At 36.5% G+C, this 19,471-nt stretch overlaps 1 protein-coding gene across 3 annotated transcripts in view; it reads right to left on the bottom strand.

Annotated features, from left to right (window-relative positions):
- Positions 1-14,338, bottom strand: part of MAPk-Ak2 (MAP kinase-activated protein kinase 2) — a 103,476-nt gene extending 89,138 nt beyond the window's left edge. For 2 of the 3 annotated variants that reach the window (XM_069837800.1, XM_069837799.1), the window contains exon 1: positions 13,766-14,338. In XM_069837800.1, coding sequence (XP_069693901.1) covers positions 13,766-13,918 — 153 coding nt within the window. In that variant the 5' untranslated portion in view covers positions 13,919-14,338. The remainder of the gene's footprint in view (positions 1-13,765) is intronic. The other variant, XM_069837798.1, reaches the window with a different exon arrangement.
- Between the last annotated feature and the right edge of the window lie 5,133 nt (positions 14,339-19,471).

Raw genomic sequence — 19,471 nt, 5'->3', positions numbered from 1 at the left:
TTCTCAGTGATTTTTTATTCAGTCCTATCATGTCAAAACTCCCATTTCATCTAAGTTCACATCATTAGTTCAACAAATTATAAACAAATGCTGTCACATGAACTGTTTAATTAAGCAAGGGTTACTTACTTACAAATGGCTTTTAAGGAATCCGCAAGTTCATTGCCGCCCTCACATAAGCCCACCATCAGTCCCTATCCTGTGCAAGATTAATCCAGTTTCTATCATCATATCCCACTTCCCTCAAATCCATTTTAATATTATCTTCGCATCTACATCTCGGCCTCCCCAAAGGTCTTTTTCCCTCCGGCCTCCCAACACTCTGTATGCATTTCTGGATTTGCCCATACGTGCTACATGCCCTGCCCATCTCAAACATCTGAATTTAATGTTCCTAATTACGTCAGGTGAAGAATTCAAAAGTGTATTCCAATTCCTCATAGAAACTATCCTTTATAGGTCGTCTTTTTCTTCTGTAGGGGCGTGAGCATTTATAACTATGATATCGCACCATCTACCCTGGTTTGATGAATTAATTTACCCTCATGTAAGAAGAATAACAAAGGATTCGAGAAATGTTTAGTAGCACTAAAACTCAACTTTCCTCAATGTTTCACCACCTCTTATACCCAATTGTGCAGTTATCAATCATCTACTTTATTTTTTAACACACTATTTATAGCTGGCACCAGCGTTTTTGGCGTGTGTCCTAGAGTCTAAAGCACTTTCAGAATAAGAAGGCATATAAGGCGGAGCTAGTTCAGGCCGGTCTAGCTCGACTAGCCAGTAACAGTGAAGCGGTGTTGCCTAGTTAAATCGTCGCGAAGTCTCGCTGAAGCGTCGCGTATTAGTTTCTTTCTTGCGCGCACAATATTTATGGCTAGTAATGCATTTTAAGCTGTGCCATTCGATAGAGCTACGAATTCTGAACTCAACAGTACAAGAATGGCAATTGTATGTCAACTGGTTCGCGTGTTATCGCTTTAAGACTAAACAGAGATATCCAACCTACAATATACAACATATTTTGCTCTTACGTCCATTTCTATAAACGAAGATAGATTCTGTTTATTTTCAAATTCAGACGTGGATTGTTTTCTCTTGTGTGATGTGTAACTTACCGTAACAATGTCTCTTGAAGAGATTGCAAGTGGCTCTGGTGTTTCATCTGTTATACGCAAAAGGATAGTCCTACACTCGCAGGCGAGGAGTATTGTATTTTCTGTATTATAATTTTTCTGAAGGACTAGCTTATGATGCAATGCGTGTCAGTTTTTTAGAAACAAAGAATCTGACTGCAGAGGCGTGTGGTTTAGAAGTACATACGTTATCTCGTATTCTCGGACAGGGCAAAGAGATAATTCAAATAGGTGGTATACTGTAGCCTACCTGTATTTACCTCTCCTAGAAAATAACGCAAAAGTCTTAATTATTTGACGATTTTTAGAATCGTGTATTACTTCATCATACATATTTTAAATATACTATATTAGTAGTATGTGTTAGCAGTGACATTATAGAACATGGAAAGCAAGAAGAAAGCTGAGAATAATCACGGATATGATTTTCACTTTTCATTGAAATATTATACATGGTTTAAGACGAAATACTGCTTAAACGTATGAGATATTTGGTTGATATTGTAAACATAACCACTCCTGCTTCTTTTTCGATGAATTATACGAAGAGTATTAACAACATTCTTGCTTAAGAGCATAAAAAACTTTATAAGATGAAGCAATTTAATTACATTTCACTTTTAAAGTAAATACAGGCAGTCCACACCTTTGGAGTAACGGTTAGCGCGTCTAGCCGCGAAACCAGGCGGGTTCGATTTCCGGTTGGGGCAAGTTACCTGGATTAGGTTTTTCGGGGTTTTCCCTCAACCCAATATGAGCAAATTCTGGGTAACTTTCGGTGCTGAACCCCGGACTCATTTCACCGGCATTATCACCATCTAATTGAGACGCTAAATAACCTAAGATGTTGATAAAGCGTCGTAAAATAACCTACTAAAAATATAAATAAATACAGGAATGCTAGAAACGAGGAGATTTTATAATTCCAAAACTCAGTTTCTATTTTAAAAACTTTACGTTGTATATATTACATTAGACCTATATACCTTTTTTAATATACAAATTTACCTCCAATATATTAACGATATTATTGGGTTACGATTTTCATATTCACTTATATATAACTACCTTCACTCGTAGGCTTATACTGCCCACACCAGAGTGATAGAACATAGAACTCTGGACCTCTAGGTAGGTATAAGCTTGAGGATAAAGTGAAATTTTAGATAGGCTTGATTTAACAAAGTAAAAGGAAGTAATCTTCAATTTCAATATGAGTACTGAATTAGGCCTACAGATATGCTTATATTCTTATAGCCGGATTCTTAGCCAGACTATAGAACCCTGGACCTCTAGATACGTAAAAGTTAGAGAATAAAATTAAATTAGATATACTTATTTTAACAGAGAAAAATAAAATAATCTACAGTTTCAGTATGAATACTGAATTATGTATGATCACATATTATGCTTACATTGCATTATAACCAGATTCGTAACGAGAATATAGAACCCTGGACCCCTAGGTAGGTATAAGCTTGAGAATTAAATTAAATAGGCTTCATTTAGCAGAGGAAAAATAAAATACTTTTCAACTTCAATATCAATACTAAATTACGTATATATAGATATGTTTACATTTTATTATCGCTAGATTCGTAGGCTGCCCCTACAAACAAATTTATCTCATCTTTCCTCTGGAGAAATAAACAATAATAAATTCAACATTGCTGTACAAGGAAGTCTGAACATAAGGATAAATATTCTCGCCCTCAATTTTTTCAGGAGGGTATTTCAACATGTCAGATAGTGCAATACAATACGCAGCATTCTTTTTTTTAAAATTAAGACATTCTTTGTCTGAAATTAGCATAGTAAATTTCTACATATCTATCACATTATTTAGACAGTTAGTGCCTCCAAAATCTACTGATCTGTGAAGCGAAGAAGTAATAAATATTGGGATGAATATTACTTCAGTAAGAGTAATTATATTTAAATATCACACATAATGAAGGAACAGATCTCGACCCACCCGCTCACTGCAATGAGCTGCAACTGATATTTCTGTCCTTATCTGTTGTCTCTGTCTTCCAAGTCTCGTGCACCGTGTGACAACTCCGACAACGTCGCACTGCTGCTAGCACTTAATTGGCTTAGGCCATATGCCTTCTTATTCTGAAAGCGCCCAGTTTGTGAGCATGTTGCTAGCGCAACTGAGAATGGTACCACTTCCTATACACATCACATCAGACATTTACCAAACATAGTTGTCAGACTGACTACTGTAAAGGTAAGACACTAGCACTTAACGTTCCCATTTACTTATTTCACACGCCAAAAACGGTGATGCAGACTGTAAATATTCTGTAACAACTGTGTGGTTATCTGATGAAATCAGTAGCAGGCCTAGTGGTATTTTAGCGTGATGATACTGAACATTCCCTGTGGAATGGGGAAATGCACGCCCAAGCAGAGCCTCACAGCACAAGTCCTCGACACCACAGCATTAGTGAAAATCACCTGACCCAAACGTTCCACTACAGAAATAAAATTCTGAAGCTACTAATCACTTTGCGATCTTCTGGCATTTCTTGCAGTGCAACACGTGGAAATGGATCTTCAGTGCATGAAGAAGAAGACGAAGAAGAAGAAGAAGAAGAAGAAGAAGAAGAATGATAATGCAGAGAAATTGAAATTATAGCAAGGAAAACAAGAATACCCTAGTACAAATTTTCCTAAATACAATCTCTGTTCACCGCATAGATTATTTCATTTCCACTTGTGGAAATGTGAACTTGAGCACTGAGTGTGGAAAGTTATGTTCTAGCCATCTGTCTAACAGTTTGTTTGCTCCCCTCATTACACCAAAAAACATTGTGTTCACATTTACCCTCCTTATTAGGCCACAAGCTGGTAGGAGTTCAACAATAACTGATAGTGTACTTAACATAAACAAAACTTTGATCTTTGAATGTCGTTATAAAACAGTTCCTCATCTAGGATTTAAACCAAATGCACTATACTTATTACAAACTTGGAATTATCACTTCATAAATTTTAATTAAACATCAAGAAATACATCCACATAACCAATTAATTCCCTTGCTCTACTTATTTTAAATCCTTACTTTAATGTCAATACCAATAATGCACTTTATGCATTTGTTTACAAGTTCCACATATTGATAATCAGAACTTAATGGTTTGTCCTATCTGCCACATACTGATAAACAGTACTCAATGGTTTGTCCTAACTGTAAAACGGGTTTCTGTCTACAAAAAGATTTGAGGTAATGACCATCCATACTAGAACCATGTTATGCAAAGTGCAGACAAGATAAAAATGCCTTGTTTGATAAAAATAACTTCAGACAGAAAGAACAATGACTAATTAGCCTATTAAGAAAATTATACATTTGTTATAGTAAATCCCTAAACTGAACTTGTTTAATATGCTTTCCTGCAAAATACCTTTCAAATTCAACTTCTTGAATGCTTCTATAATTAACTATAAAAAAAATTCCTGGTGAATAAGTTCTCCTGCATAATCTGCACACATTTCACAAGTCATGCTGGCATAATCCTCCTTTGAGAAATCTTTTTTAAATTATTGTTGTAACCCATGGTTTCCAAGATGGGATAAATTTCTGTTAATAGTAGCTTATGTTATACATAAAGAAACTTAATTTTTCACGTAGATATGATGGACAAATGAAGTTATGCTCTTCGTTCTGACATTAATGACATTTAACGTCAACTCTATTTCCTTATTGCAACAAATTGTTTGCATATGTTCGTAAAATGCTGCTTTTATTCACACTTTCACCTAGTATTTGGTGAATCGCTCAAGGGAATTTATAATACATGGGTACAATAATAAATTATGAAGAAATTAAACACATTGGGGAGTCCCTTCAGATGCCATCTTTTATGTTGCAAGATACTACCAGTATATGTAATATCATACAGAACTTGTCTGTGAAGTAGGAACAAGGTACCGAAAACTAAAGTCAAAAAAAAAAAAAAAAAAAAAAGTAAAAAAAAAAGTAAAAAAAAAAAAAAGAAATCTGGAGCCTGCTTTTAACCAGAAATGTAACTTAATGTAAATAAACAGCGTCGTCAAAATGCCACTTTCTCATTATAGAGTTTGTGCATTCCCAAACAATTTAGTTCCCCACGTTTTAAATCACATTACTGACTGAGTTACATAAGCACATTCTTACATTATACTTAGTATCCCATCACTGTTATCTGGCTCAACAGCCACATATATGCTGATACACTTCCAAAAGCATGCAAAGACATTCAAATTCATATGAAACAACTATTCACTGCATAACGAAAATAAGAGGTGGAAAGAAAGAAAGAAAGAAAGAAAGAAATAGTGAAAGAAAATGGGAATGATACAACATATGTCGAAAAGGAAAACTTTCCATTCCATTTCTAAACTATACGTTCTGAATATGCAATATATATGTTTAAATAATTCACGTAAAATATCTCTATGCATATTTTGCACCTAATCATTTCTATTAGAATCTCTCTACTTAAGAAAATCGGCATTTAAAAACGACATGAATGTAAACTATACAAAACTTTGTCCTGATTCACTCACAAGTAACAAATTCGGTTTATGAAAAGGAATCTTAATCCTGCTACAATGTGTGGTACAATGAGGCCTTCTCCACTAAGAATAGCGGCTATAATTATCCTGGATCTTGGACTTGGAATATTTGCAATGAAAAGAGGAAGTAATTCTACACAAAATCATCTCTACGAAACAAAGTGTTCTAGGGGCATGCTGCACAATCTATTCCATTTATCTCAACATTTCATGCAAGAAGCAAAACTATGAGAAATATCATTAAGCAGAAATATTTCGGGATAAATTTCAGAACACGGATTCTTTCCTTTCCCTCTAACTTTAAAATTCTAACTATGTGCACATAAAATAAATTATTGGCACTGAAAAGTGCCTTTTCATAAGCAAGATGATGCGCATTTGACAAACGCAGACAAATCTGCTCTTTTTAGCATTTTAAGATATAAATGTCAGTTAGGAATCCTTATACTGAAATTTTCCCATATTTCGAGTTCATGTATACTAGCCTATATGTTTTTGGATTCATATAAAGACCTGTCATTTTTTTACTATTATACTTCATGTGCGTCATTCCCAGATAGATATACACGTAGACCTAGATAGTGAATATGAACAATATCCGTGTAATACACAGCATTCGCTTTCATAATGTAGGTTGATCGGGTGGCACATGACTGGCATGAAGGCCATACAACATGCTGCAAAATGTCTCCTACACACTTGGCAGTCCAGTTCAGTCTCTCTGTGTGTTGAAGTTAAATCGAGAGTTATTCTTCTGATTATGTTATTGAAGTGTTTCGATTTAGATTTAGGAGTGGTCTTTTGCTGCTGTTACTATGTGAAACTATAGTCCGGGTCAGCTTACTTCATACCCTAAGGGTGAAACCTAACCATTTTCCCCCTATTACTACATATGCTAGTGGATTGTGGTGATTTTATAGTTTACAGGTTGAATTTTCTCTTGCCAACTTCGTTTCGAATTTCGATACTGACAAATACTACAAACTGTAGTGATTTTGTAACTGTTATGTTGGCAGCTGAGACAAATGTTTACAGTACTGGAGTTCCATGCAATTAAAATTGTACTAGATTTCTGAGCCGGTTACTGGAAGCTGTGAAATGTGAATAGCCTATACTAATTAATTAATTAATATTAATACATAATAGTTATTTCATGTGTTGCGTTGTGGTTACAATTCAATACTATAGTCAGGTAAGTGTAAATAAATATAACATACTTGGCTGTAATAATGCAGGTGGGTAATCGATAGAAATATCATTGCACATTTTAATTAATTTCTTTCGTGCTTAGATTTTTATTACAATAATGTCAAAAAGAAGAAAAAGCATGGCAGCAACTCCACCAAGAAAGTGTAAAGCGTGCTGCGAGAGTGGGGATAACTTCCCCTACTGGCGTTCTGTTCTTTCAGATTGAACTGAAAGAAGAAGGAATTATGCTCATGGAGACAGCAATTATAACTAGAATAGCAAAATTATTAGGAGTAAGTATTCTTAAGCATACATTTCATGGTGGTATTAAGTTTTCGGAGTTAGTACTAATAATTTCATATGGTCAAACAAAATACATTTTTAGGTTAGGTCTCGTGAATCAATTATTTAGTCAAACCAATGAATTTCATATTGCCAGACAAAATACATAACATGTTGATCCCTTTCTCGTATAGTTTACCTACGAAAATATGTTACAAATTATTGAACTATTTAGAATAACCTTCTAACATAAAAGTAAAGTATGGTATGTTAAATAAGTCATTCACTACGTATGATCGTGATTTTACTTCATATGGTGATATCTAGTGACAGTTGGCAACACTGATAAGATGGCAATATTTGCTGTTTAGGAACTGTTCACTACAACATTGGGAAATTTTCTTGCAAATCATCTTTTTACTTTCCTGTAATCACTCTTTTTGAGATCGGTCTCTACCATGAAATCCTTTTCTCTAATGTAAATTTCTTTAATGTCATGTGAGCAAGCTAATCTAAACACTTCACTAACACAATCAGAAGAATAACACGCAATCTAACGTCAACACAACCTCTCCTACAAAGAGACTGAACTGGATTGCAGAGCATGCAGGAGATAGTTAGCTGTGTGTTGCATGGCTTTTGTGCCGGTCACACACCACCCAGTCGACCTACATTATGTAAGCGAATGCTCTGTTACTTCAGAAAACACAGAACAAACCCAACCAGGTAGGTCTATATCATTCGAAGTGGCATACGAACACACACATGACAGAAATGGATACCAGTACCAATGTCGTATAATGGAAAAATGCAATAAACTTAATATAAACATATTGACTACTGATACTGTTATGTTACTGTATACAAAAAAAATCTATAATACATTCTGCAATGTAATAGTGATGATCGTCCACCTCTGCTTCAGCATGTGGGTGTGAGGCCAGCAGCCGGCTGGTCGGTCTAGGCCCTTCACATGCTGTAGCGCCACAGATTATTATTATTATTATTATTATTATTATTATTATTATTATTATTATTATTAATAGTTCAAGCTGCTCTCAGTTTACAAAATAATACATTTAGGTCTATAAGAATTTTCTGCTCTAAAATATCTTAAACTTGTATGTAGGTACTGTGGCATTTCTTTATCCTTTCCTCCAAAAGTTATATTTCAACGAAAATTACTTACACTTCTATTCTTTATCACATTTTCTTTTTCTGTACAATATACTAATGCATGCCATATAAATTAAGATTCTTAGAATTAGGTACATAGGATAGCATTTATAGTAACAGATTATTAGAGCTGTATTCACAAAATATTGACTACAGCACTTCAAATAAATAGGAGAAGGCATTAGAAGATATATGCTTGTTATAATAAAAAAAAGGAAATTTCTGAATGAGAAGCTATCAACATTTCCAAGAAACCTAACTCAGTCCATACATGTCAGTAAAAATGTAACTAGGCCTAAATGTGTTTCTTTGGAAGCAAGAAATAGCATTTTATTAGCATGGTGATAAACAGGATGAATCAGTGAGTGGCCTGTGAGTGAGTCAGATGTAAGGTACCGGTAACAGAAATTTAGAAAGATCACTTTGCCATCTAGCGCTCCATTTTGTCCATGAAAATCTCCCACATTCATTTAAACACACCTCTGAAAACTTAAAATCTATATCAGTCACTTTTAACAGTGTGTTATGTTTCCATTGGTGTTTGTCATAAATTATTTTTGTAATTATCTTAACAGAAATTTGCCTATTTTTTTTACCAGTACTAATGATACGGCTGCAAGTCTCTCATTATATATAATACAAATCTGGTCTCTAATAATTTAATATAATTTTTAACTATTTTAGTGAAGCACGATCGATTTCTCTCTATTGCATACATTTTAGAACTATACATAAAATTTAGCCAGTTATTTCTTTAAATTTCAGATGCTTGAATTATGAAGATTTGAAATTCCATCACACAAACATTGCAGGTCTACTGATAAGCAATATTACTCAAGTTCGATATATTTAGCATAATTAAAATGCACCAATATCTTGCAGAAGTTCACTGTAGTTGCCATAGTCGATTGCATAATTTATAGACCACTATGCCATCAAAGATGTCCAGTATGCACCACGAGGGGATAGATCTAATTTTCACTTTTATCTACTTAGCCAGAAATCTTGGAATTTATCACTTCTTTTACAATTATGTTTTATTTAACGACACTCGCAACTGCCAAGGTTATATCAGTGTCGCCAATTTGTAGGAATTTTGTCAAGCAGAAGTTCTTTTACATGCCAGTAAATCTATCGACATGAGCCTGTCGCAATTAAGCACACTTAAATGCCATTGACCTGGGCTGAGAAAGAACCCGCAACCTCGGGCACAGAAGGCCAGCATTGTACCGACTGTGCACTCTTCCATTTATACATAGGACAAGACTGTTTAGCTAAACATCGCCACTGTATTGGTATTCTCCCACAATCATACTGAATGCTGTGACCAAAAACATGAAATGGACTTGCTACATTTTACACACTGCCTAGCCCTAAGGAAGACCAAACTAGAGGATCACTACTGGCAAGCAGAGAGTTGCATGGGACAATGAAATGTCAAATTTTCAATGTATTTACAATTTGAAATAAATATCTCGCAGAAGATAGTATAATTACGTTTCAAATAAACTTACAACTCATTTATAGGTCCACAAACTTCTTATTACTGATTGGAGATGAGGTCACTGCTATCGCTACAAACAGGAAACATGCAACGAGCTCAGTAGTTCAGACTCCTGCTATCGGTAATCAGAACCTGGCTCGCCTATACTATCAATTATTGATCTTATATACCAGTGTCACAATTTTTAAATACTTCTTAAATGATCCTTCACTGCTTTGTCACCATTCAGACAGCAATCAAACTTAAAAATAATGATGTTCAAATTTCCATTTCCTTAATAAAAGACAAATAATGCTCACAACAGACTTATCTTAAACACAGACAAGTTAACATAAATTAAAATGTCATCAGGACAAAGAAATTTACAAAAGTAAAAGTGAACATACAGAACTAAGAAAATTCTCTCCTTCAACAAAACCACAGCACAAACTGTGTCTGAAAATAGTTACTTACAGTTAAATTAAATATCAAATGTAGTTTTTAATAGAGGCAGAATTCAAAAATATATATTCACTTGAAGTTCAATAAACTCATGCAACACAAATTATATATATATATATATATATATACACCAAGGAAAATATTGATAGGTGCCAACTATCAGACATTCTTTGAATTTAGATTTACTGATAATTATCAAATTGTGTGATACAATTTGGGTCACCATAATGGTAACAGCCAAATTGAGACACTCATATTACTCCTTCCAAAAAAGAAATCTTGCAAAAGTTTATTTTAGAACATATGAACACTATTACAGAATTTATATTTACAAATAATTTTAAAATAAAACTGTTTAGGTCTACGTAATGAAAAATATACAAAGAAACATTAGCCTATTATGTAATGGAACAGTCAGATTTCATATAGCAAGAAGTTAAATATTCAACTGCACAACACAAAATGCACATATTACAGCTATCTGACACTGCTTCATCGACAAAACTATTTAAAACACCTTCAAAGGAAACAAGAAACAATTTAACAGTTTAACACTAAAAGAACAAAATTCTCAGCTTTTTTATTTTTGCCATTGAAAATAAGGACAAAAGACAATTTTCTAAAAATAAAAAAAAAATGGACAAATTGTTGTGCCCTCAATATGGGCCTATCCCAATTAATCGGGATGTGTGGTCATCTTAGATACAATATGAATTGAGGCTTATGATTAATAACAGGGACCTTATATAGAGTTCTCAACTTCATTTTTAAACTTAAAACAGACACAAACATACAGAAACTTTTACAAAATTCTGTACCACTGAAGGTCATGCAACATGCGGCAAACCATCTCCCATATGCTTGGCAGTTTTATTATTACTGAATTTACCTTGACTGTAAGAGGTGTTTCAAATGATGTCCTTCTGCTGCAACACGTCTATGACATCTCTTAAGGATTTATGAATTGTAGTGGCTTCATATGGTGTGGTTTTAGAGACACCATTTTCTTGCATGAGATGACAGGGAGATTTCTGTGGGGTATGTTCCAATCTTTCCCCCTATTTCATCCAGTTTTTCCTCAGTAAGTACATGCCGTGGACTTTTGCTGGTTTATTTGACAGTGACCCCATTTCTCTAAATTTTTAACGAGGCTGCATTTGGTATTGCAATGTGGAATGGTAACATTAAGAAATTTTCTTGCAAATCGTCTTTTTTTTTACCTTTCCACAATCACTCTTTTTCAGATACATTTCTACCATGAAAATCCTTTGCTCTAACGTAAATTTCTGTGATGCCATGGTTTAATCTAAACACTTCATTAAAGAACAACATACAATCTAACATCAACACGACCACTATTAAATCTAAACACTTCACTATCACAATCAGAGGAATAACACACAATCTAACGTCAACACAATTACTCCTACAGAGACTGAACTGAATTGCCGAGTATGCGAGACAGTTTACAGCCCGTTGCATGGCTTTCGTGCCAGTCGTGTGTGCTGCCCAGTCGACCTACATTATGTAAGCGAACGCTCTGTAGAAGAGGTAACTATTATCTGTGCATTTCAAACTGGCAGATCAAGGTCACGTACAACGTACAAACCACGTACAAGTCACTGAACTGAAAACTGTGAACTGAAGAACTGGTAATCCTGCCTGTCCCAGCTGATTTTAGTTGAGGAGAATGGTCCAGGAATGGGGTAAGCACACGTGGAAAATGCAGCCCATTGCTTGATCTCGATCCGCCAGTTCGAAATGCACAGAGTATAGCAGCTTTGTGTTCTGGTAGTAGGCACACGGAGAGAGCTTTCCATGTTCAAGCACAATAAATATTAAGTAGTATTAGTACCAACTTACAATATTTATCCTGTACCAACTTACAGCTCTCTTATACTATTTATAGTTTCAATTCTGTTGGATTAACTTCCTCAAAGCCATCATTCACCTATTACAAATGGATGTTCATAAAACAACTGTGAGTTCAAAATAACATTCGATAGTTACTGCTTTCCTTGTTAGCTGTTGGTTCATTTTGTAATGTCTGACAAAAAAGATAAGTTAGGCCTACCTTAAATATGGCATGTTAACAAATATGGGTCATTACTTACTGGAGCTATGACAAACTTGAGCAGGCAGTCCAAAGATAAGTAAGTTTTTAGAAACACACGTATTAGTGATCACCAAGCTCTTTGCGTCCATTACCTATATGACCTATATAGAAACAAACTTAACTTAAGCGTTTAATGTGAGTACTATGCAAGCATTCTGTAATAATCACCTATAGCACTAATACTCAAGATTGGTAGAATTTTCCATGTTACCTAAATTCAAATCCGAAGAAAATGATAATTATCCTAGCATTCACTTGTTCCGCTCCTACTAGAAAACATTTGGTTCTCTTTTCTACCCACCCTCCTTCCTTCCTCCTCCTTATCCTTAGTGACAAGTAGCTCTACTGTCAGTGATAAGGTTAGATAAACTTTACGGCTAAACTAGTGCTGAGGTAGTTTTCTTCATACTCGCCTTTTACACCTTGCATATATGCGAATCTGTGACAGATTAGGTTTGGTTAGTTTAGGCTTTTGTTATGTCTTGCATATACGATCAACTGCATCTCCACAAAAATCCCTTACCAATTCAACCATTTTCACTTCCAAAATCACCGGAAAGTAGCCCCAACATCAGTGACATGGTTAAGTAGAGTTTGATGAGAAAATAAGATTAGTGACAAGTAGTCACATTGTTAGTGAGAAGGTTTGGTGACAAGTAAACAGTTTTCAAGATTCGTTACACGGAAGTGACGGCACTTAGATATCCCGAGGTATATGACAATGTTAGTTGAGACGATAGCTAAGTGCCGTCACTTCCGTGTAAAGAGTCTTGAAAATTACCCAAGGTTTGATGGGGTTTGATAATGATAATTAGCCTACATATACACATACACACACCCAAGTGCTCCGCGCAAAAATGGCGTAAGTGAATGTTAGACTTGCTATCCCTCTGCTCTTCAAATTCAATGTTATAAGGCGAATGAAAACGTCAGCATTGCATGATTAAGTCGTGATAAAGCACTTGTAAAATATCAACAAATGTACATTTATATCACAAAGCAAAATAATCCCTGACTGCCCAGCCTTCCAAACAGCCACAAATATTGATACTTCGACACAAAACATTTCTCGGTTTCTTAAAGCAACTAGGCAGTACAGCACAATATTACACCTGATTAATACACCTTATTACTTCAACAATACCGTATAACGCAATACTAAAATCCCACGAAATAAAAAATCTTTTATCATACAATTTGTTTTTAAGCACCAATATGAAATGATAAATTAATCAAACATATAAATACACGCACATTAGTAATAAATCCAGCAACTTAATAAATAAGTTAATTTTAGGAATTAAAAATCACTAATTACAGAAGAGGTTATGTTATTACTTGTATCGCCTTACCTTTAATGCATATTTTTCCCTAGTCTTTTTTGAGTAGCATTGCACCACTTTGCCATTAATTCCTAGTCCTAACACTGTGTTTGATATTTCATAGTCGTCCGTTATTGGAGTTGTTTTTGGTGTTCTGAGGGGTTTTATCCCTACTTCGCTCATGACGACACTTCAGGAAATCTCAATAACACAATCTGCAATATTACAAATTCTTACCAGCATCCAGGCTGGCAGACAAACAATATGTCAAACAACAAGTAGCAATCACATCTGGATGTAACATACATTCAACAGACGAAAATATAACGTTACATTTGTAACTTTCTCAAACTACAGGAAGCCGCCATCAGGCTATTTGAGATGAGTCACATACAAAGATAGAGCACGAACCGCAGTAAGCGATTACCACTGGCGTTAATGTAGTGATCATTTTGTTCGAGATTTGAAAAGGAACTATTTTCTTCCATCACCAAAATTTACAGAAATATGAAAAATTTATGAAAGTGGTCAAGTAGCTTATATAAATTATTTTACTTGCTCCAAAATACTGAATTTTGCACGAAACCACAGATAATTTTCCTTCACATTACAGTCACGTCAGTTCAAAGTTGATGAATCGACATGGTACCACCAGAGTCTGGTATATACAGTGAGCGAAGCTCAATACGTAGTCAATATGCAAACATTAGATAGTTGCTAACCACTAGGATCGCTAATATCGCCTCATTTACAGGCAATGCAAAATAGAACCGTCACAGTCTATTGTTTCTAGCACCCCCAAAACTCAAGCTTCGTAACTGTATATAGTAGACTGTGGTACCACAGATTAGTATATACAGTCACGAAGCTCAATACGTAGTAAATATGCAAACATTAGATAGTTGCTCACCACTAGGATCGCTATATCGCCTCATTACAGGTAATGCAAAATAGTACCGTCACAGTCTATTGTTTCTAGCACCCTCAAAACTCAAGCTTCGTGACTGTATATAGTAGACTGTGACTGTACTGCAACGTACTATACACTGGCGTCACAGTCTAGTATATACAGTCACGAAGCTCAATACGTAGGGAATATGCATCCATAGATAGTTGCTAACCACTAGGATCGCTACTATCGCCTCATCACATAAAATGTGAAACAAACAGGCACAGTCTATTGTTCCTAGTATTCTCATCAACTCAAGGTGCTGGCGTTCAAGGATACCTGACCACCACTAATCGATTCTTTTAGTTGGTTATTTAACGATGTTGTATCAAATACTAGGTTACTTAGCGTCGATGAGATTGGTGATAGCGAGATGGTATTTGGCGAGGTGAGACCGAGGATTCGCCATAGATTACCTGGCATTCACCTTACGGTTGGGGAAAACCTCGGAAAAAACCAACCAAGTAATCAGCCCAAGCGGGGATCGAACCCGCGCCCGAGCGCAACTTCAGACCGGCAGGCAAATGCCGATAGAGATTTAAAATTTGTTCGTGTAAAAGTGTAATTACTTGCACCAACGAGCTACAAGTATTCTTCCAGTTCGTTGACTTGCACGAATAGATGGCGAAGATAACAGTCAGAGACGCCAATCGTACAGAAATATACCCGTCTTATAGAATTAAAAAACGAACACAATAAAGAATGTATCGACATAACACAAGGAGAATTCGATATGATTAGGAGAAAAAAACGAAAACTCTCATGGCTATGTGATAAATGTACAGACGCACTCACTAAAGTCACAAAAGTAGAAAAGGAAACAGGAAGGAAAGAAGATGAAAATCAACAAAGAGAGAACATAACAGCGAAAGTAGAATGCATAATGGACTTTCTCGCCAACAAGCTAGGCCCAATAATAGAAGAGAAAATAAACCACAGCCTAACCATGGATAAATATATATTATATATTTATCCATGGCTTAACCAGGAAAACGGAACCATCAAAACGAGAAACTGTCATAACAAACAGCAACAAAAAAAAAAGCGCCAGCAACGAAAATCAACACATCTACACAGTATGGAGAACGCCAACGACCAGAGGAAGAGAGAGAAAACTCGAAAAGGAGGAGAAAAAAGCAGGATGGAAAACACAACACCCAAGAGAACGCAGACTCAATCGCAGACAAGAAACCCAGACAAGAACTATTGTAGGCACAAGAAATGATAGTAACGACCTCCAAGCAACCGAGAAGATAGCGTGGCTATACATTGGGAGACTGAAGAAAAGTATAATCCCAGAAACAGTGACTAAATACCCGGAAAGAAATGGTATTCAAGGAAACATCACATGTGAAGAATTGCATAACTTAGGAGGTAAGAAAGCCTTCAAAGTAGGCTTCCCTTTTAACCACATCGAGGAGACAGAGCGGAAAGACTTCTGGCCACAAGGAGTGACAGTCACACGATTTCGCTTTCCAAAAAACAACAAAGAAGAAGGAGATGAACTCATCTAAACACATGAAGATATTACTCTGGAACGTCGAAGGCTTACGCAACGCAATGTCACTCATACCAGTAGAATCAATATCAGCATACGACGCAATAATTCTTACAGAAACCTTCTTAACAGAAGAATACAACATTCAAGGACACTACGGAATACACACTTTCGCCCAACCCACAGCAGGAAGGCCAGCCGGCGGAGTATCGATCTTCCTCAAGCCAAAATTAGGAAAATCAGAATAATCTTAAAAACCGAAAACACAGTCTTCGTAAAAACCGAAGATGTGACCATAATAGGCATGCACATCAACCCACAATCATCAGCAGAAGACGCAGTAGAAAGGATAGCAGAGACCATCACACAAACAACCGAAGAAGAGATAATCATCCTTGCAGAAGATCTAAACGGCAGGATACATAAGCAAAACACCAAAACCGAAGTGGTTCTGGACACACTAACAGAAGAAGGGTTTACCCTCATAAACAAACCAGAACTGAAGGCTTACATAGCTCCTAATGAAACCAATGGTAAAGACCTTGTACTCCACAAAGGAGAAGAAATGCAAATTATAAAACAAGATAGACTTGGGACAACAGGAATGGCTTCTATAAGAAAGCACATACCAATTGAAACTACAATTAGAATTCAGCAGTCTCAACAAATTTCCAATCTAAAAGTACGCAGAGCCTCCAGAAAGATAGACACAAAAAAAGTAAAGGAAATACAGGACAAAATCACAACAGCATTACAACTAGCCAAGCAAGAACTAACTCGGGAAAGCCGCTAAAATACTAAAATCAATTCTCCAAGAGTGCAGCATCCCAACAAAAGAAAGAAGAGCCCAACCCTGGTTTGACAAAGAGTGTTTCGATAAGTGGCAGGAAACGTTGACAGCACTCCGCCAAGCAAGACACACAAATCAAAAAGATATCCTATCGCAATATGCTGCACAGAGGAAACAGTACAAACTAATAAAAACGAAAAAAAAAACAAACAAGAAAACTAGCTGGGGAAGCCAACCAAAACCCCTACATCGCACTCAGGAAATCAAGGCTAACAGCAGGAAAGGAAATCCCCATGGACACATGGGAACTCCACTTCAAAGAAATCCTGAATTACCAGCATAGAGAAAAGTCATATCAACTACCCAAGAGAGAAACGATGCAACCTCCACCTCCTATAACCAAAAAATAAATAGAAGAAACAATTAGAACAGCCAAGAACAAGAAAGCAGCGGGACCTGATGGCATATACATGGAACACATAAAAGAATCCCTACATCTGACGGGCGACTTCTGCCTGGAGCTACTCAACACATGTCTACACCTAGTAACAATCCCAAAAGCATGGAGAACATCAAAAATGAAAATTCTCTTCAAAGTTAAAAGGAGAAACCAACAATCCGCATTCCTTCCGAGGTACTGAATTCGAGAATGTCGCTTTAAAAGTAGGCTACTCACAAAAATACTGACTAGTAGTGGAAGTAGACAACCGTATCCCGGAACGCCAGTTCAAATTCAGGAAGGGCAGAAGCACTCTTCACGCCGTAAGCAACCTAATAGAACAAATAGAGAATACCCTAAGACACCCTGGGAAGAAATACCATGCAGTGTTCGTCGACTACAGCAAATCTTTCGCCCTTATAAACAGGGAAACACCAATTAGAAAACTAAGCAACATGATCGGCGAATCACATGCCCTAAGGACAATAACTTTATTGCAGACATCCTAAGCTACAACTACATCCAAATATCCGACGAAATTTCACTATCCAAGAAAATAGTACAGACAAATGGGGTACTACAAGGAGATCCTATCAGCCCGGTCCTCTTAAATATCTTGACCACAGACATAACAAAAATCACAGAGGACACCACAGCATCGTTGATTATGTACGCAGACGACATGACGATAGGCTCGTCCAACATAGAAGAACTACAACAGGTCCTAAATAAACTCGTGAGATGGGCCGAGGAAAACAGCCTACAGATAAACCACCAGAAAACAAAACAAATGAATTTCAGAAACGGCGACAAACAAAGGACAAAAACACCCTGACATTGCAGAACGAGCCACTTGACGTAGTGCAAAAATTTGAATACTTAGGAGTAACACTCCAAACAACATTAAAGTCATACAGAATCCACATTCAAGAAGACCAGCCACTGCAATAAAATCGATGTATAATACCAAGAATCTGCAACAACTCTAAGCAAAAACGGCAATGACCTTATTTAGGTTAGTATAACACCAATAGCAACCTATGGACTAAATATCACATGGGGAACTTAACAATCAGCGACATGGGAAAAATTGAACGAGTAAAATCATTCTTCATGAAAAGAGTACCTTTTTATTGGGTTATTTTACGACGCTGTATCAACATCTAGGTTATTTAGCGTCTGAATGAAATGAAGGTGATAACGCCGGTGAAATGAGTCCGGGGTCCAGCACCGAAAGTTACCCAGCATTTGCTCGTATTTGGTTGAGGGAAAACCCCGGAAAAAACCTTAACCAGATAACTTGCCCCGACCGGGATTCGAATCCGGGCCACCTGGTTTCGCAGCCAGACGCGCTGACCGTTACTCCACAGGTGTGGACGAAAAAAAAGAATACTAGGAGTAGGAAGAACAACACTCTCGAGAGTAACATACGAACTAATGAAGGAAAGCTTCTTCATCGAAGATATTGGAACGCAACTCTGCTTGCCAAACACCCCAGCTTACGAGAAAGCCTTTGAAGTACTCAGATGAAAAATGAACGCCATCCGGAGTGAGTTCTACATAACGGACGCCATGACAACCAGAGACTGGGCAAATACAAACTACGAACTGAGACACATACTGACCAGTTACGCGGTACGTGGTTTTCACCATAAGATCTCTGCCACCCTAGATCATATATACCCAGATTGCTCGGCGTTATAGACTATGACGGTAACAACTTTTGACAGGTTTACTATGCTGCCATCTAGTAGTTACATAAGTAGTCACGTCATAACTCCCATTTGAATTGCGTTAGCGACTGTACTGCCATCTCGTGTTCGTTTACGGTGGACGGGTGGCGATCCTGGCGGTTGTTCTCTTCAAACTGCAATCGATTTTAACATAGGAATCACAGTCTAATACTTACAGTCACGCAACTCATACGTATAAAATATGCCAACATTTGACAGCTGGCGCGACAGTAGCCCTCTAGCGGCAGGCAAGTTAACAGTGTCCACACGAAATTATGATAACACATCAGAAAACGGGTTTTGCGTAATTTATTTTATATTCTTATG

The sequence above is a fragment of the Periplaneta americana genome, chromosome 10, assembly GCF_040183065.1.
Source record: "Periplaneta americana isolate PAMFEO1 chromosome 10, P.americana_PAMFEO1_priV1, whole genome shotgun sequence".
In the NCBI taxonomy this organism is placed as follows: Eukaryota; Metazoa; Arthropoda; class Insecta; order Blattodea; family Blattidae; genus Periplaneta; species Periplaneta americana.
Note: the sequence above shows the minus strand (reverse complement) of the source record. Positions and strands in the feature narration are given on the sequence as shown.